General features: G+C 38.7%; 1 protein-coding gene across 8 annotated transcripts in view; it reads left to right on the top strand.

Moving 5' to 3' along the window:
* Positions 1 to 20488, top strand: part of OSBPL8 (oxysterol binding protein like 8) — an 84181-nt gene that overhangs the window by 51515 nt on the left and 12178 nt on the right. For all 8 annotated transcript variants that reach the window (XM_066183279.1, XM_066183280.1, XM_066183281.1 and 5 more), the window contains 9 exons: positions 3684 to 3754; positions 7108 to 7188; positions 7988 to 8089; positions 8784 to 8987; positions 12761 to 12845; positions 13966 to 14137; positions 17753 to 17987; positions 19317 to 19501; positions 20200 to 20281. In XM_066183279.1, the coding sequence (XP_066039376.1) occupies positions 3684 to 3754; positions 7108 to 7188; positions 7988 to 8089; positions 8784 to 8987; positions 12761 to 12845; positions 13966 to 14137; positions 17753 to 17987; positions 19317 to 19501; positions 20200 to 20281 (1217 nt within the window). The remainder of the gene's footprint in view (positions 1 to 3683; positions 3755 to 7107; positions 7189 to 7987; positions 8090 to 8783; positions 8988 to 12760; positions 12846 to 13965; positions 14138 to 17752; positions 17988 to 19316; positions 19502 to 20199; positions 20282 to 20488) is intronic.

Raw genomic sequence — 20488 nt, 5'->3', positions numbered from 1 at the left:
TCTGACATTAAAAAGTGACATGCTTATTTTCTGATGTATTTTTCTCGTGTATTGTAATTGCAGATGGCATTTGTTGAGAGGCACAAAACCAATGTTCAAGATGTAAGAATTATGTGGTTGGTTTTGATTTTTCCCTTCCTTCAAAATTGAGTGATGGGACAGATTGTGGGTGCAAGTTCAAAAAGGATATGTTATGCTTGAAAATTGAAATCTATTACCTAGCCAGGTTTTTTTTAAACTGTACCCTGCCATAGTCTTTAGTTTTGCAGTGTATGTAGCCTCAGGTTTTGTCAAAAAGTGTTTTGAAGTTTTTTGTGGGTTTGGTTTTGGGTTTTTTTTTGGGGGGGGGGCAGTGTTTTTTTGTTGTTTTGAGGGGGTGGGGTTTTTTGTTGTTGTTGTGTTGTTGTTGTTGGTTTTTTTTTTTGTATAGACCACATAATCTGTCTCAATCTCTAAAGCAGCGCTGTTTGATTTTGTTTCTTTGACCTCTTGTATGAAAGGGTTCTGGTTCCTCTGTCAGGCTCTTAAATCTCTCTGAAAGCTCCTAGTGAGTTTTAATGTAGGTTTTCACATGCAAGTTTTGGAAGAACATGGTGAGTGATCCCAGTAGGAATGCATTAATGTTCAGTTTCCCTTGGCTTCTGAGGTCATACCATGAACTGTGGCTGTCAGCGCTGGCATTGGGATCAGCTTTCAGAGCCCATGGCATCTGAGCTATTAAGATAAGGAAGATCACACTGGGAGAAAGTCTGTTAAGATGTAGTGTTGCTCTGAATGCAATTGCTGATGCTCAGAACTGCTTTAGAGTACAGTAGTGGTGCTCCTAATTCTAAAGATTGCTTTCAGGATTGTAGATAGAAAATCATACATAAATTCAAAGGATTCAATAGAGATGAAATTACAGAAAGGGACTGACTTCAACACCTGAATTTCTGCATTGTGTAATGTGGGCTCAGGTTATTTTGTTGAAGAGCTGCTGATTGAATTACAAGGTGGGAAAGAACAAGTCAGCTAAAATATTAAGCCCAAATCCATTGCTGATAAATATTTTCATAAACATGAAAAACTTGAAACACTTTCTTTTTATTACACCCTGCTTTTAGCCTCTTGTGCTCAGGCCATCTCTGCTCCAGACAGCTGTCTGTGTTGTGAGCATAACCCTCTACACAGGGGGAGGTGACCAACAGGATGTTGGGGGATGCAAAACTGGATGGCTGGGTTTTCTCACAGACTGAGATGGAGCAGTGCAAGCTGTTCCAGGAGGTGCAGCACCCTGACTTGGCTTTGCTAATGAACCCCTGAGAGAGCCCTTTTCTGTGCCGTGGGTGAGGAGGGAAACAGTCCGTGTGGTGGGTAAGTTCATGGATCAGCTGGCACACACACACCTCTCCAGCTTGAGACACTGAAGGCAAGGAGGTGAAGTTCATGGAAATGCAACTGAACTCTGGTCTTCATGTCCAGTTATCTGGGACAGAATAGTTCTTTCTGATTTCATTTCTTTTTGGTGATACTGATGCAAAGCTTGTTTATGGAAATAAAAAATGTATGTCTATTGGATAAGGGTGTGTAAAGTCCTTAAAACTGTTGGGCTTTCAAAAGCAAGCTTAGAATTACAGCTTCACTTCTGTAAGAGCAATCCTGACTTAGCGCTTCCTTGCTGATTCCTCCTCACTAAGGCTTCTGTATGTGCCATTAAAAATCCAGTAACTTCTCAGTGAACTAAGGCAGGTGTAGCTCCTCAGGCTTTAAACAACCTTTTGTTTTGTTTCATGCCTGATAACTAGTGCTGTAGAAAATGTGCTTTTGCATTTGGTATTATGTAGGAAACTCGGCTTCTGGTGTCTAGATGTTTTGTGGATTCCCTAGTACTACAAATCTTCTGCCTGTCAAGGTACTTCTTCCCTGTTGTCAAATGGTCTTCCATGTTAGAAGTTTTCGTTAGCTGAACAAGTCAATTGCAGGTGTTTTGGAAGAATTTAAAAATGAAGAATTTAATGAACTATGCCCAGGTGGGGCTTCTATGAAGATGTGTGTAAGTTGTTTGTAAAGGCATGTAGGGCTTCCTTTCTGTGAGCGTAAAATGAGACTTTGTACTGCAGTATATAATTTTTTTAAATCTGGTCTTAAAAAGGAATAGCTGCACAAAGTAATAAATATAAAGGGAGAAAAATCCCTGATAGACTGATTACCAGACCAAAATCAAGAGGAATCTTAAGATTTCTCATGTAACCTGGAGATCAACCTCATGTCCCTTTAACTCCATGAATCTTCCCAGGATGTGTAATTGTGACAAGTGAATCAGTTCTGTCTTAGAGTTTCTAGGTATTATAAGTTGTGGAAGGCTGAAGATAATAATAATAATAATAATAATGAAAAAAATTCTACTATGGACAAACTACCCAACACTGCTACAGAAAGTTAAAAATTGTTTCAAAGTTCATAGTTTCCCCTCAAATACACACATTCCCCTGAAGAATGTGATATCAAGGAGTTTCTCTAGTAAGTCTTCTCATTTCAGGGTTCAGAATAACGATTTCTGTTTCCAAGGCGGGACCATGCCCAGAGGGACACTCCAAAACACTGGTGGTGTCCAGGGGGTGCAGTGTGCTGGCTGCTCCGTGTCTGGTGCAGTGTCTGAGGATGCACTGTCCTGCTGGTGCCGCGTCCGTGGGTGCAGGGTGTCCCTGCTGGTGCACTGCCCTCTCATGAGCACAGCTCTTGGACACCCCTGTGCTAGGCTTCTCAGCTGCCCGGGCTCTTTTGAAATCCATGCATGACTTCACAGTCTCATCTGCCTCCTCTCCAGAGGATGTATAAACGATGGCATGTTGACTTACTCAGATAAATGCATTGTGCAATTTGTTTTATTCCTGTTTATAAAAGCTTTATGCTGCCACTACCCTCTTCAAATAAAATGGATCAAGTAAGATGTTGTGTCTCGTAAGCACAGTAGGTGATTTTTCTGCAAGATGGTGGTGCCAGGTCCCCAGAAAAGGTTCTCTGGCACATAGCAGCTGTGTGGCAGCACTCATACCAGTTTTGTCCCTGTTTTCCACTCACTTTGCTTTTTGGACACTGGAGAGTATGGGGTTTTTCACAGAAGAGGAACATGGATTTTGACAACTGTTTTAATATAAATCCTTGTAGTTATGCTTCTTCAGTGTCAAGTTGAAAGTATAAATTCAAGGCTAATGTAAGGAACTTTAAATATTTTCATACAAAAAAATCCTGACTGGTGATTTTAGTCAAAGTTATTTTCATGTAGGTGGTATTTAACAATTATCTAGTTCAGAAAGCTACAGAAACGAACAAACAAAAAAAGGCTTTATTTAGTACTCTATGCCTGCGTGTAGGCAGGTAGGGGAGAATGAGAAAATAAAAAGACAAAAGTGGGCATGTTATGTTTACAGTTCATTGGGGTATTGGATCAGGTACAGCATTTTCCAAATACAGTGGACTGTTCTTGCCTCTTAGTGGCAACTATTACATCAGTGTATTTTGTAGTACCTGGTATGTTTTTAACTGATGAGATGGATTGGTATGTATATGTTATTTGAAAATCTGATTTACTTGTACTTTTTTATGCTAAACAAACACATTGGCAAATTTGTTTCAAAAGCTAGTTCATATAAATTTTGTTAATGAATTTAGTTTATTTGCAACAGTGCTGTTTTTTCTTTAAGGTTTTGACAAAGGGAAGGAAGATGTGTCACAAAGTAAAGATGATGCAGCCTATTCTATGTCAAAAAGCAAGGTAAGGAAAACAACCTCCTAACCTGTCTTAAAAATGTTGGTGTGTAAAGGAGTTACACATTTTTAATTAAAGGCAAATATGTTTAACTTTCTTGTAGATAATCTTGAAGATTACTCTTCAGATTCAGCAATAGATAAAGATTAAAGGGGATCTCTTAATATAGTTCCCAGGATGATATCACATCCAAATCAGTGATTGAAAGTAGTGAAAATTAAATATTAAGTCTTCTTGCTGTTGTCTTGGAGTGGGATGTTGCCTTGCCATAGATTTTTAATTGCATTGCCATACAGTTTAGAGGCTCTAACTTACCCAGCTGTGTGGTTTTCTGTTTCTGGCTAGGATGTCCACTGTCTTTTTAAAGAGGTAAATGTGGTAACAGACACTTAAACAGATTGTTGGGGTGTAGCAAGTGTGGGTTTCTCTGGAAGGTGATGACCTGATCTCGAGCACAGCTAGCTCTCAGGGGAAAGGGGGAAATTCCTGCTTTTTGCTGCTTTTGCGCACAGCTGTTTCCACAGCTCTCAGTCCTCAGCACAGGCAGACACATCCCTTGGAGACAGGGTTTGCACTCCAGGTCTTGACAAAAAATTTTCTGTGGTATTTGATATATCAGAGCCATAATGAGAAACATTACAAAGATGCTGATGGAAAACAAAGAGACTTAAAGGTTATAGTAGCATTTCCAGGCTTAAATGGTGTCATTGAAATTTCAGTGGGATAAGCAGTTTAGTTTCTGCAGCTGATGCTGCAGTTTTGTGGTGTGTAGTTAAGCATTTCAAACTGTTGGTGTCTTACACGTGACTTGGAATCACAGAACTTTATATCATTTTGCTTTACTGCATCCTAGAGCCTCACTTGTCAGGGATAGCAAGAAAGTATACTTCACCATCTGGCTTTCTTGTGATCAAAATATTTCTATTGATCCAGAAACCTGAAAATCGGTTAGACTTGGAAATGAAGTTAATATGATCTCTCTTGACTTGGATTTATTCCAGACTCTAAAGATCATTTATCTTTGACTATCCAATTCCCTTTTCCTCTCCCTTGTTTTTCTTAGTTCTTGTCTTAACAGGATCTTAAGTCTCTGGGTTCTTTGCTATTACATCATTTGTGTCTTTCTGTCAAAGATGAGACCAATATTCCTACTTCTACTACTACATGTTTTTCTTCAGCCTTTTTTTCTTTTTAATTGCTGCACGTGGGGCTTGATTTTACTAGTGGAAACAAAATAGCAGCCCTTCCTTCTAAGGGAGAATGGAAAAGCAGTGATGGGACTTGCCTGGAATCTGGTACTGAATGTACCTTGCTGGGAGTTATAGCAGGGTTTCTTAAAGTGTTTTCTTCTAATTTTTTTATCCCATCTGCTCTGTGTAGATCCAACAGTGACAAGGTTACTGGCTTAAAAACATACAGATTGGTGACCTGTCTCATAACATTGAACAGCTAAATGTAGACCTGTACTCAGTGTCCTATTAATGAGTTGTAAAACTGAGACAATGAGAAAATGAGTTTTTGTGGCCTGGGAAACTTACTGGTTGGAGGCTTTTCTATCCATGACCTTTAGATTACCTTAGCTTTCTGTTAGTGAGTGACTAGAATATTTATGAATGTTTTGCTTAAGTTGTTCCATTATAGCTTGCATAATGAGTTCATTACCTCTTCTTATGTGACAGTGATAATCATTTTTCCCCTCTTCTGTTACTACATTTAAAGTACTGTGTTTCCTTTAAATTCTACAGAGGGGAATTTAATTTCAAGTTGTACACTCATCTTAAAGCTAAATTTTCAGTGTGGAGAACATACCTTTATTACAATATGTTTCCTTCATTTTTTCCAAGACAGATACAGAAATTAAAGAGCATTTACTTGTCATTAAAATAATTTTGAGCAAAAATTACTTTTTGCCAGTTATTGCACTTTTTTTTTTTACAGTAGCTATGTAGGCTCCTGTAAAGTTTTAGTTCTGAATTAAAGAGGTAAAGTAGAATCCAGGTTAAATTGTTCTGTACAGCTTGTGACTCTTTAGGCTTTGTTTCTTTTGTTTGAGCAGCCTGTGAGTTAAGAGAATGCTCAAGTGTGCTGCTTTTATTATTGCTGTTAGTTTTACTCAAAGCTTGTATATTTTTTGACTGTCATTTTATAGTATTCTGAAATACAAATTAAGTGAATAGACTTTGCACTGTAGTTTGAGATTTGATATGTGGAACACCCGGAGGGTCAGTTTTGATAACATTTCCTTGAATTTGAATTGAATACACAGTTTAGAATGTTACATTGTTTTGATTTTCTTTTTTTGACAATGCAGAAATTTTGAGTCCACCAGACTTATGTTTCAGTGCACAAAGAAATACAACTCTTTAGTTTACCTGAAATTTGTATATAGTGAATACCTAAGTTTGTATATAGTGAATACCTACTCAATGTTCTCTGACCTCCAATAGGAATGGAATGAAAACTCTGTCTTAGACTCCTCTTTTTCCTTTTTTTTTTTTTTTTTCCCCCTAAAGAGTGCTGCTCCCAAAGTGAGTATTTGGTGGCTTAAGTTCCCTTTCAACTGGTCAGGAACAAACTCTTAGGAGTAAACTTTGAACCTTACAAGACATGGGGTAGAGGCGGGGGAGAATCATGTGGTGCTGAGGCAACTCATTGTCCTGCTTGAACAAGACTTGGGTGTCACGAACAAACCTGGGTCTTGTTCCTGCCTGACGCCATCATGAGCTTTTTGAAGATGACTTGCAAAGTAATCAGAGCGTGGAATTAGGGTGCAAGGAGCAGAACAAGTGCCATTAGTGGGCAGTTACACTCTGATGATTTATAGAGCACTGAATCCTAGACTGAAGAGGCTATATTTTCCTTCATGAGTCACAGGGTAAGTGCCTTTATAGCAGTCCATTTGGAGAAGTTGTCAAGTTGTGGATGAAGACAGCTGATTCTATATTCTGATTCATATTTCCTGGGAATGACTCCTGTCTTAAAACACCTGTATTCTCCTAAAACATTCTCTCTCTGCTAAACTAATGCCTAACTATTCAAGCACCCTCTGTCTAGGAACAGTCTACATGAGCTAAATACTACTGTTTACAGGTTAGCTGCTTCCGAAGGAACCTCAGGGTTCTTTCCCATAAAATCCTTATGAAAAGAGACTCCATGAATAGGTGGTGAACAGCTCATGTTACAAGTTGTGGTTTGTTGGTTTGTTTGGGTTTTTTAACAGGGGAAGCAGTAGAGAAGTGAGAGGGAATGGGAACTTTATAAACATAATTGCACTTCAATCACTTTCTAAAGTGCCAGCATCAGTAATATTCTTGTATCTATCATTGTCATTTATTTATTATGTGTGTTGTGAATTTCAGTCTGAATCCAAGCTTTTCAATGGCTCTGAGAAGGACATCTCTCAATCTTCAAGCAAACTTACAAAAAAAGAATCTCTCAAGGTGAATTAATTTCCTAGTAACTCCTCATGGGTTATAAATGCATTCACATAGTTTTACCTTATTCTCTAATGAGAAGACAAAAATTCCAAATAATGATGAGACTTAGGGAATATTTAAGTATTGTGAGAAGTTGTGCTGTTGAGTCTCTTCAAATTTTACTGTATTTTTACTTGAATAACGGCTTCTATAATGCAGTCTGGAGAATGGCACAATACTGTAGAATAACTCAGAAGATTACAGATTTTTTTTCAGATTGGCAGGGACCTCAGGACATCTACATACAATGAAATGACAATAGAATTATCAAAATTGTTATTTGAATGTGTTTCTACTACCTTCTTCCCTTTGTACTGTAGCAAGACCAAATTCCACTATTTGGTAGATACCATTTCAGGAGAAATGTAAAATTATTTGGCTTTAAATGAGGGAGATACATTGCTGCAAATTTCTCCTGGTAGGGAACATAACTGGTGGGTAAAGACCACAGATCAGATTATGTGTCCCTAAATTGGAACTTAGTTTGGTTGGTTTTTCCTCCTCTTTGATCCTAACAGGAGTTTCAAAGTCTTCTCTTTAAAAAGAAAATTGTAGAAGAATCTGAAATTGGCTACGTTGTAGCTGCTCTTGAAGTAATTGTTCGCACTTTGAAGTCAAATACTGTTTTATAGCTATTTTTCTGTATCTGTATTGCAAATTGAATTTAGCAGGTTTTTCCTCAGCTTGTGTTGGTTGATACCTTTTTGTGCTGATAGCTGGCTTATGGCCATGACATTGTAAACATCTTTCTAATTATTTACAGGTTCAAAAGAAAAACTACAGAGAAGAAAAGAAGAGAGCCACGAAAGAATTACTTAGCACGATCACAGACCCCTCAGTTATTGTTATGGCTGACTGGTTGAAGGTCAGAATCCAAGTGTGAAACCTAAGTTGAAGACAGAGCAGTTAGTTGCTTGCTGCTTTCTGGCCAGAATACAAAAGGCTCAATCTTTTACTTGCTGTTAATGTTTTTCTACAGGCACAGCAGCCACTAATTGCATCCCAAGGTCTCTGTGCTCAAATTCTCAGGGACTAATAGGGGGACTTAGCTCCCACTTACTGCAGTCACCCTAGTCACATTACTCTTGTGTGCATAGCCATCAACTTGGGATGAGTTGGCTATGCAATTCTCATTTTGTCCTTCTCATTTTACACTTTGAAGTGGCTCTGTTACATACATAACAATTGCAAAAATGCTTCAGTTGGATATTTGAAGGCAGGTTTCTTTGTGTATCTCTGGTAATTTTTCTTTCCTCTCAAGAACCAGCTGGTACTGTTATCTTGAAGATAGCAGTTCATATTATCAACTGTAGTGCAGTTAAGTTGTTGTACTTCCCCTATCTAGATGTGTGCATACCTATTTGTAGAACTGAGTATTCATCAAGGCAGAATAACAAGCATACCTTTATATTCTTTAACAAACCTGGGTAAACTTTTGAAAGACCTGATAAACTTTACTTTGAAATAAAAGCTAATAAATTTCAATTTTAATTTTGTTAAGGGGGATGGTTTTGGTATTGACTTCACTGAGATACAGCTCTTAACTATTTATCTTCTAGATTCGTGGTACCTTGAAGAGCTGGACCAAACTGTGGTGTGTACTGAAACCAGGAGTGTTGCTTCTTTACAAAACTCCCAAAAATGACCAGTGGGTGGGAACAGTGCTGCTGAACGTTTGTGAACTCATCGAGAGGCCTTCTAAAAAAGACGGCTTTTGTTTCAAACTTTTTCATCCTTTGGAGCAGACCATATGGGCTACAAAGGTTAGTGGTAGCATGCGTGGTTCTTAAGGGATGACTAGCATTAATCAGCTATGAGTAAAGACAACATTAATGAAAAGCTGAACTGTGTTTTCTGTTTCAACTTCAGTGGTGTGTGTTGATTCTGAATATAAGCCCTCCACATCTAGTCCCATTTAGAAAAAGTATTTGATTTATGTTGCTGTGTGCAGCATAAAGAGTTTCAGAAGTGTGGTTTGCAAAGGGTTGCCATTAAAATGGTTAAATGCCATCACTGGCAATCGCATAAATTAAAGGACTGAGTGTTTAACATTATATTTTACATCAGTCAAATGTGAAAAATTAAGGTGAGATTTGCCAAAAATAAACGAGTTTTGTTATAAGCTTTTTTTGGTGTCTGACTCTATATTCATGTAATAAAATGTCACCTTTAGTAACATTAGTTCAATTTGCTTGTAAGAGTCAAAAAGCATATTACTTGCTTGTGCAATGGTACCTCATATTGAAACTTGTTAGCCAAGTCTGTTCCTTTTTGTTATGATCTTATGAAGATAAGTGTTTTCATTTGGTTCTCATGTCTGTTTGCCTTGTCATACATGGCATAATATTGTGAGCAGCTCTTAGCTGTGTTGAAAAGCAGAGGAGTGTTCTGCAGAGCAAAGGTTTATTTCAGCGTCTTGTAAGGATCTCTCAAGCTTGCTCTTACTCATTGTTTATAATCTGATAAAGTACTGTGGTTCTTGTTTTGTGTTTCCATGTGGAGAGGGGATGTGGAAGCACAGCACAAATGAATTTTCTTTCTGAAATAACATCTTGCTTTAGATGAAATTACTGTACAGTATTAGGACCCTTGTTATAATTAATTGATTATACCCTCTAAAATACACAACTTACAGTCTCACAATTAGCTCTTCTAAATCTTAAATTGAGATAGACGTACTGTCATGTCTGTAGAATATGCTGTATGTAGAATATTTGTCATCTTTTTCTTATGGAAGTCAGTCAGTATAATTCCTGATGCTTGTGGTTGTTCTGGATTGTAATAATTATCAGCGTTATCTAAATTTACCAAAGATAAAAAGCAGAAAAAAATTACTAAGACCAAACCACTTGTTTCTTTTGAATAATTTTATTTTATTGTTGCTTAGGCAAACTTTTCAGTAATTAGTGGTGATCTCACATTTGCAGAACACAAACTCCATATGCTTTTCCAAAGCTATATCGTTTGGTGTTAATGTGCTTTATTTATGATATGTATACATACATTGCAAAGTGGTGGCCTGTCTGCAGAAGATCACAAATCAGTCTTATATTTCTTTATTGCTTGGCAATGAGAAATGGATTTGTTTGTTTTTTTAACTAGATATTTAGAATTTAGAGGACATGACCTACCAGATTTTTACTTTTTAAAGGTAGGTCAAATTTTGAACCTAAACAAGTTGATATTGTCCATTCTAAATGTGCTGAGAGCTGGAGTGGCGTTTGTTCATTTTGGTATGGCTATTTGCAGTTGAGAATTACTGGATTCCATTAAATGACAAGCCTTTAAGTTGAAACCCTTTTCTGCCTTGTTTACCTAGTCAATCATAATGTCCTAGTTACAGATTTGTTATCATGAGGCAAACTTGAGTAAGTGTAATAGCAATTGACTGGTCTGGAATAGATTTACCAGAAAGAACCTCAAGTCCAAAGCAAAGTGAGCCTTGTTTGCAGTTAGTGCAGAAAGACAGCATTGCAAAAAACATGTATAGAGGTATTAGTGCAGGAGATTTTCTCACTTGAACACACTACCTATGGTGTGTCCTTCTGGCAGACTGCAAATTCTCTTCTGCAGTAGTTTGTGGCCAGTTACTTCACATGCTCCCTTAAGCCTGTTGCTGTGGTCTTTGATGTTCCTCCTGCACTCTGAGGTAGCTGATGCACTGTACCTTGTTTGTCTTCCTTGTGTGCCAGGTCCTGATGCCATTTCAGTTTTCTGAAATTAATAATTAGAAAAGTTAATGCAAATATTTTTTTTCTGAGTAAATTTAGTCAGGGGTGACTGCATATCAGTTCTCACTGTTGTCTTTGAAACAATGTTCATGGCATTTGAGTTTTATTGGCATGAATACTCTGTAAGAAGTAAACTGTAACATTTTTTAATCTAATAGAATTTTTAACTTGACCATTGGCTTGGAATAGTAGCATCATTCCATCAGAAACAGAGACAATCCAAATAAAGTCACCCAGCAAACAGAAATTAATGTGCCTCTTGTATAGATTACTAACTACTGGAAATTGGTTTTGAAGCCATAATGAGTGATACCAAAGAAAAGTATCCAATGCTGTTGGAACAGTAACCAATTAGAGGAAATCAAGATCCATGAGCAGTTATATAAAATAAGTCAACTTACTTAAATCTTTGCTAAAAATTACTCACTTGGTTTTAATCAACATACTTTTTAAATGCTTAGGGAGTGTAACTTTCTTGCATTAAAAAGAAAGCAAAACCAGACACCAAAACCACACTTCACCTCTAAATTGTAGATGTCTGGTACAGAGTAGGGAGTGTACCCTTAAATGCCACAGTATAAACCCAAAGGGCAGATCTCATGGGCAGAAGTCTGCCCTTAGTCTTCCCCACTGTCCTGTGATCCAAGAGTTTCAAGGCCTTCTGGTGGCTGAGTTCTTTGCATGGTGCTGGCAGCACCCCAGCACCTCTCCCACCCCTGCCTGGTGTGGTGCCATGGTGCTCTCCTCTTCTTAGGTGACTTCTTCCCTGCCTTCCACCCTTGGGGTGAGGAGTGGTCATGCATTGGGGTTGTCCCTCTTGGTCCTTGGTACCCCCTAACTCCTAATCCCAGTGTTGCTGCTTCACCAAAGACTTTTCGTAGGCACACCTTTCCACTCTCTGTAAGGAAGACTGAGATTTGGAATCTTGTTTCTAGCACCCAGTGGCTCTTACTTTATACTGACTCCTCAGAAGTTTCTGAACATCATTTACACCAGCACCAGCTTGTCTGTATTGGTATTTAAGTGCCACCAAGACTACTCCTTTACTTGCTTCTCACCCTTAGAAACGTTCTGGCTGTTTCATTTGCTTGCTTCTAAAATTACCTGCCTTTATCTGCTTTTGCTGAAAACTTCTGCTGGCTTTCCAATTCCCTCTTCTAAGCCTTATATTGGCTTTCCATTAAGCCTCTCTGAGGGAAATCAGTAAAGATCAAAATAAGTTAACTCATCAGTTAGGCAGGCTTAACCCAGCTTTCAGCGATAGCTTCAAGTATGTTTAATACAGCCCTCTTTGCCTATCAATTGTCTTAAAGTTACCATAGATAAACTTCTTTTGGGAGGAACTTTAAAATGGTTATTTAACATTTTATTCCAAAGTGAAGGTTGACAGAGATGGAAAAGTCTTTTGAATTTATTTTTTTTAAACGGGAACTGTGAAGAAACATCATAGTGAAAATAAAACTTTGACCAAGTCTGATTTAGACACCAAAAACCACTACCCCCCCTAAAATAAACACAACCAAAAAACCGCACAAAAAAACCCCAACCAAACTAAATTTTTTTTGAATCCCAAAGACCATTCTTTTGAAAAGTGGTCTTGAATTGGGTCCCATACTTAGAATGAAGTCTTTGAAGAAGAAATCCCGTGAAAGAGGGCTGTCCATCTTTCCATTTGTGTCTTCATTAGATGTTGCTGAGTGACAGTAAATAGCCCTGCAGTATGTCAGCTTCTTATTATATTGAATGATAAACTGTACAACTGAATTAAAATATGTGATGCTGTTTCTTGTTTTGTGTATTTCAAGGGTCCTAAAGGTGAAGCAGTTGGTGCTATAACTCTGCCATTGCCCAGCAGTTACTTGATCATCCGAGCTGCTTCAGAATCAGATGGTAAATAGATACTTCATTGCTTTTTAGCAGTGACAACAGTTAGTTATGAGAAAGATGGTTTCAATTGTCTTATCATGTATGTTACAGCACTTTGATTGCAATTGTTGTTAAGGTCCTCCTTTATTTTACAGCATTTGGTTATGTCGGTACTAGTAGTTTTTCATGGTTATTAGAGGAGAATACTGACCTGAAGGAAAAGATATTGAACTCCTGGCAATTGCCTTTTGTTGGCTGGCTAGAGGAGGGGAAAGGGTTATCTGTGATTTAGCTATATTAATGTATGTCTAAATATCAAGTGCCTTTGTAAAGTGCTAATATGGATGTATTCTTATTAAAGCATTTCTGTGTTAAGTGCACCAGTTGCACAGAGTTCTTGTAGTAAAAATCCCTTCAAAATGTAGTTTTGTAAACACCCTTCACTGGGAAGATGGTGATCAGTGCAACTACCTCCTAAAGTTACAATGTGAAAAAAAATTTAAGACTGTTGTGTAGCTCTTTTTAGCAGGTGCTTCTCATACTTGTTAATTAAGCATATCCTTGTAGACTTTAAAAATAGGACTCACTTTGCCTTCTGTATTGAGAATCAGATTAGATACATGGAAAAGAAGGGGAAAAAAACCACAAATCTGTTCAGTTACTTTTTGCCAAAGAAAATTAGAATATTTGCCTTTTATCTTTTGAAATGTTATTTATACACTATCATTACAGCTCTTTTTCCACACTGTTATCATATTACTTGGGCAAATTTTGCCAAATGATGCAGTTGCTTAGTCTTCAGAACTAGAGCAGGGCTGCAGGCAACTTTGGGGGCATTCCACAGTCATGGCCTGTGTAGAACCAGACTTGCCTTAAGGAAGAAATGCTGGAATATGCGCTAACAAAATCATGATTTACCTTGCTTGTCCTGCCCTGAAGCATCCCTTGTACCAAAGATTGGTGGCTGTGAGTTGTTTTTATGTCCACACCGGCCCCTATAATCCAGTGCATGTAACATGGAACAACTCTGAAGTGTATCTTCAAAGGCAATGCAAGCAAAGGACTAATTTCCCAGTTAGGAAACAGAAGTGGTGTAGTTCTGTTAAATCCTTAGTTTTTAGTCTAATACTTAATTTCTCTTTAGGCAGGTGTTGGATGGACGCTTTGGAGCTGGCACTGAAATGTTCAAGTCTGCTTAAACGTACAATGATTAGGGAAGGTAAAGAACATGATCTGAACTCCTCAGCCGACAGTAGTCATGTCTCTTTCTATGGTCTGCTTCGTGCTAACAACTTGCACAGTGGAGAAAACTTACCGTAAGTGAATTAATTACTAAATCTGATTGCTTTTTGGCTGAACGTTGTAGTGATAATTTCACCACAAGGAGGCTAAGGCTGCAGTTTGTTTTGCTCCTTAGTTCTCTTTATATGTCTTATTTGCAGTGTGTTTTATGCCCTGCATGTAAAATAAAAAAAGTCTTTTTTTAAGCAAAGTGGATCCAGGGGAAAGTTTGGCCCAAGGAGCTTGGAGTATCACATCAGTAAGTTTAAGTACTCAGTTAAATTGTTCAAAATAGGAAAAAATTAAAATTTTAACTTGGCATCTCTTGTTAGCTTCAGCAGAAAATCAGAAGTTTAGTACAACAAGACAAAATGTGGTAGATGTGAATTTAAGTTGCTGTTCTTTAGTTAAAGAAACAAATAATCCTTTATTTAAATGGTTTCAGCATGAATCATCAGATGGATGAATAATAATTCAGTCACCTTATGATTAAATGCATAGAAGTTAAAATTGTCTTATTTCACCTGATATCTAATGTCTGAGAGCCCTTGAGTTACTCTCTGATTATTTCAGTAAATACTTTCAGCCAGGTTTTTGTGAGCATAAGCGTTTGTGGAAATAAATTAAGTGTAGTGAATGAATGGTTGTAGTGGGTTGACTGTGGCTGGATTCCAGCCACCCACCAAAGCCTCTCTCTCACTACCCTGTGCAGCTGGATAGGAAGACAAAATTTAACATAGGGTTCATGAGTTAAGGACCAGAAGAAGTCCTTCAGTAATAGCATCATGGGCAAAACAGGGTTAAGTTAGAGAGATTAATTGAATTTATTGCTGACAAAATCAGAGCTGAATAATGAGAAGTAAAACAAGACCTTAAAAAACAACTCTTCCCTACCTCTTCCTCCTTCCCCAGAGGCTCAGACAGACAGGGAATGGGATTTCCAGAGGAGTCCACCATGGAGTCCCTCCCACAGGAGCTAATTCTCCGAACTTCTCCAGTGTGAATCCATCCCATGGGCAACCATTCTCCACAAACTGCTGTCACATGGGTCCCTCTTCCGCAGGGGGCAATTCTTCAGTCACAGCCTGCTGCAGCATGGGTCTCCCACAGGGTCACAGATCCTACCAGGACACTCCTCCAGCATTGGCTCCTCTCCCAATAGGTCTGCAAGTCCCTGCCAGGAGCCTGCTCCAGCACAGGCCTTCCGTGGGTTCACAGCCTCCTCTCAGGCATACACCTCAGTAATTTTTCACCAATTCAATATATTTTGTGAAGATTTAGCTGTCCACTTGTCTTTTCTGGATGGGCGTGAATTTTGTAGTGTTGTTACAAGCATGGTCTCCCAAAGAGAGACTGAACTGGAAGAAATGCTATCCTCTTAATGCAATCCATAGGTGGCCTGAGAAAAGCACAAAAAAGGCAAGTGCTTGCCCCCTGCAACAATTAAAGGCCCTATCCAGATGACCAAGCTTGGCTCAGCTGCAGTTTTGCTCCTTCTTCTCTCTCATAGAAACAATATGACTGCTGTGTACAATTCAGCTGGGGATCTGAACTACTACTCTGGAATAGTAGTTTAATATCAACTGCTGGCCAAGATTACAATCACAGCAATTAGCTACAGCTGTTAAGTCTAATTAAAACTAATGCTTTAATTAAGTTCATCTTTTGGTATAGCATATTCTAAGGGTACTCAGTGCACTTAACTGTCTAAGGAACAAAACTGGCAGGTCTAGCTTTAATTGGGTGGCAGAAGAGGGAGAAGAAAGGTGAAAGCAATTTTAGCTTCAGCTGAGAGAGAGTAGGTTAATAGCAAGAGAAGGTCCAAGGAAAACCTTGAACCTATACTTGTTGAAGATGGTCACCTGAAAAATAGGGATGAAGAAAAAGCAGGCATATTCACTGCTTTCATTTTTTTTTGCCTGAGCTATTAATGCTACTAGTAGACTGGGCTGCCTGATCACTTGACTTGAAGGCCCATGAGTGCAGAATTAGTGACTTCCCATTTGTGGGCACTGAAATTGTAAGAGACCAGTTGTGTGAGCTGAATGTTTGTAAGTCCATGTGGTCTGATGTGATTCATCACAGGGTAGTGGAGGATGTTACGACAGGATACCTCTCAATGGTCTACCAAGGGTCTAGGGAGTCTGAGAAGGTTCCCACTGACTGGAAACTAGCCAGCAGTATTCACATTTATAAGAAGGGCCTGAGGGAAGACCCAGGAATATAGACCTGTGAGTCTAACCTCAGTACTTGGAAAAATTATGGAGAAGATCATACTGTGTTCTGTTGAAAGATGTTAAAAGAACAATGAATCACCAGACACAGTCAGCATAGGGAAAGTCATGTTAAGCTAATATGATATTCTTCATGAGATCAGATCAGTTCCCTACTGGATGAAGGTAAGGCAGTGGATGTAGTTTTTCTGGATTTTAGTAAGGCTTTTGATATTGTCCCTCACAGGATCATTTTGGATACGTACTCAGCTGTGAGATGAGCAGGGTTACAGTGTGCTGGTTGAAGAACTGTGTGAATGGGGCTACATCTGGCTGGCACCAGCAATGTCCCTCAGGGCTCAATCATGGGGCTGTTCTGTTCAGTGTTTTTATCAGTGGTCCGGATGTAGGAGTTGAATGTACTCTTAGCAAGTTTGCTGACAATACCAAACTGGGAGGTGCTTTTGACTCTCTCGGGATAAGAGGCCTTGCTGAGGGATCTGCATGGATTGGAGGGTTGGGCAATCATCAATGGCAGGGAATTAAAGAAGTCCCAGTGCCCGACTCTGCATGTTGGGACACAAGATGTGCCCAGATTATGCTGGGCACAAGAATAACTTGGCAGAGGATTGGCTGTGGAGCAGCCCTGCCCTCACAGTGGCCTGAGGTGACCGTTGGGCGTGAGGCGGGCACAGGGCCAGACGAGGGGCAGCGGAAAGGGGCCACGGGATCTGTCTCACAGAGGGATCAGCACGGATCAGCAGTGAGCCCTGACAGCCAAGAGGGCAAACACCATCCTGGGGTGCATCAGACAGACATTAACCAGCTGGTCAAGAGAGGTGACTATGCCGCTGTATTCAACATTTGTATGGCCTCACCTTGAGGGATGTGTGCAGTTCTGGGCCTCGAAATTTAGTGGGGTTATGAAGGTTCTTGACTATGTCCTGAGGAGGAGCAAATCTTGTTAAAAGAGCTGGAAGGCATGGCCTGTGAGGAGGGACTAAGAACTTTTTCTAGTTTTGAGAAAAGGAGGCTGAGATGCAAACTTGAGGCTCTCTTACAGCTTTTTGAGGAGGGGAACTGTAAAGGGAGGTGCTGAACTCTTCTCCCTGGTATGGAAGCATGGGAATGGTTTAAAGTATCACCAGAAGAGGTTTAGACTGGACATTAGGGAGCATTTTTTTGCCAAGCATATGGTCAGACACTGTAACACGCTTCCTAGAGAGGTGGTTGATGTCCCAGACTCATCACTATCATTTGATACAGTTCAGTGAGAAGAGTATACATCCATATATTTCCAGTAAGGCTAGTTTGACACTGCTGCCACCTCAGGCTTGACACTGGCAATTTTGGTGTGTATTTTATTAAGATCCGGGTTTGGGTACAAGGGAATGATTGTGTAAAGTTGAAGATTCATTTAGCCTTTGTTTTTAACAGGTTAAATGACAGTGAAATGGAAAGGCATCACTTCAAAGATCAAGATACGTACTCTGACAAGTCTGATAAGGAAAATGACCATGACCATGAGGAATCTGATAATGATGGATTGGGGAAAAGTGAAGAAAGCGATAGTGACACGTCAGAGCGACAGGATGATTCTTATGTTGATCCAGAACCCATTGATATCAGGGAAACTACTTACTTAGAACAGAGTCATGAAGAACTTGGGGAGGTAAAAGTGCTGTTGATGTACTGAGCAAGCAGCTTCTCCAAATAGTAAGCTGATATTTTAAGGGTCAGACTACATTTGAAAGCTGACTTTCAGGATTAGCTTTCATATTCTCAGCAGTAATGTATAGAAAAGGTTCTGTTCACCCGTGTTCTGCTCTGCTTTGCCACTCTTGTGCTAATGTATGAGATTTTAACAGTGATAATGAAATTACCTGGCGTATTGCTCAGACACCTGCAGCAGAAGTTTGTCATGGCTACTTGTTCTTTTGTTGTTACTTCTGTTTGGGGTTTTTTTCTTCAAGTAAAAATCTTTGAGATGAAGGTTTGCGTGCAACCTGACAACTTTTTTTCTCTCCTGCAAGAGAGAAGTTAGGCAGTTGTAGTCTGCAGAATTTAGTGGAAGGCTTGCTGTGCTTCTGATGTCACCTTGCATTCTAGTGACTCCCTAGAGCTGCTATTCCACTTCTGCAGGTTATTTATTTGTCTATACAGGCAAATATGACAGGGATTTATAAAAAAAAAATCTTGGTAATAGAAATTGAAATAAGTCTTTTCACAAATCTCCTCTTTCTCCTTAAGAGAAATGACTGATAATTTTTTATACTCATGGAAGTTGAATATCTAATGCTTTAATGCTTTCTAGTACCATGTCTAGACAAAGCAGTACTTTGAGAAAAGCTGAGGAGCTTTAAGTGACAAATTTGAGTATGCATTTTAGAACTGTTCTGGAAAAAGGGATGCCTTTCCTTGCTTTTCCTACAGCCACTGCTCTTGATTTCAGAAACTATATGGGATAATATCTCCCCTCTTCTTGGACAGAAAGGAACATGGAGTGTGGCTGCTGGTTTTGCTCAGTTACCCCTAAGCCATGTATTTTTTTAAGGAAAACCACTGATGCTGCTGACTGAGCCAAGGCAGTGAAAAGCACGGATATGTCAAGCTTTTATGGCTGGGAAAAGCTTGTAGATTGAACAGCCCTTTGGTGTATAAGTCTTGCATTTGAGAAGAGAGTAATGCAGGTGATGCCTAGGAAAGGACCAAGGAAGGATTTCTGAACAGCATTCTACCTCAAATTTTTCCAGCCTAGACATGATGAAGACAAATGTAGGTTTTAATGCTGAATAGTGTATCTATCATACTTCATTAAAGATGTATCATAAGCACATTTATAGAAACTTGATCTAACTTCCATAGTTGCTTCAGCATCTCAGAGTGGCTTATTTTAAGTATCCATTTTCCATTCTCACTGCAACCTTAGAATGTGTTGACCTGTCTTCTGGAGGATTGCTTGCTTTCTTCTTTCTGTAAGCAGTTTTTTGGTTCATCCTAGGCAGGTGAGGCTGCTCAGACAGAAGAAGTGTCAGAAGAAAACAAAAGTTTGATCTGGACACTATTGAAGCAAGTCCGGCCAGGAATGGATTTGTCCAAGGTTGTACTGCCTACATTTATTTTGGAACCTCGCTCTTTCTTGGACAAGCTGTCTGATTACTACTACCATGCAGACTTTCTGTCTGAGTAAGTCAATCCTGTCTCTGGTTTTCATTCTTACCATTTCTTAAATTAAAATAGGTTAATAGTGTCAGATATTGTAGTTTTCTGAAAAGCTAACTGCCTTGAATGCTCATACAGTACATCTTGAAGTTTGGCCCCTCTTATAATTGAATAGTAGTCATGTTGCAGGCATTTCTGATTTTGCTTCTGAAGACTGCTTGACAGACTTCTGAAAATGAGTTTAATTTTTTTTCTCCAAGAAGGACATTTAAAATGAGAAACCAATACTAGTTAATTTTTTTCATACAGTGTTAAGTTCTGTCCAGATTTATAGTTGCTGCTTAAATGTAGCTAATAAATTAAAGACTGTAAATTGAAATATTATTCAGCTTAGAGCTCTGCATGTAAGTAGGCTGGTAGTAAAAAGATACTAAAGTAGTAACCTATAAATGGAAGAACTTGAGTGGGGGTGGGACAGAATTTAATGTTACAAAGCACAGACTCAAATATGGAAATACCATTTCTGGCTTTTTTTTTAACTTCAATTTTCAGACAATTATTTGAAAACTAAATTTGGTGAGATCAGGCTAAAAGTTTTACAGTTGTGCAAATCACAGACCTGTTTCAGTCAGCTCATAGATTCAAGATGTCACAACAATTGATAGATAGCATGTTATAAATTATGCAGTACTGATACTTGATCTGTGTGTTCTGTTTCACAGAGCTGCTCTTGAAGAGAATGCTTACAACCGCATGAAAAAAGTAGTGAAGTGGTATTTGTCAGGATTCTACAAAAAGCCAAAGGTATACTTGCTTCTATACCTTATTTTGTCTTTAGTCATTGTGTCTAGTTTGAGGACTTAGGGATATGCTGGAGTAAGTTATTCTTTTTAAATTTATATTTTAATGCATTTAAAAAAAAAAAAACAAAGTTAAATTTTCATTGCTTGTCGAAACACATCAGGGAAATTTTTGGTCCCTAGCCATGATTAAAATAGACTATATTCAATT

Source organism: Chamaea fasciata, unplaced genomic scaffold, assembly GCF_029207755.1.
Source record: "Chamaea fasciata isolate MVZ Bird 193981 ecotype frontalis unplaced genomic scaffold, bChaFas1.0.hap1 SCAF_5, whole genome shotgun sequence".
Taxonomy (NCBI): domain Eukaryota; kingdom Metazoa; phylum Chordata; class Aves; order Passeriformes; family Sylviidae; genus Chamaea; species Chamaea fasciata.
This window is presented reverse-complemented; position numbering and strand designations above follow the sequence as displayed.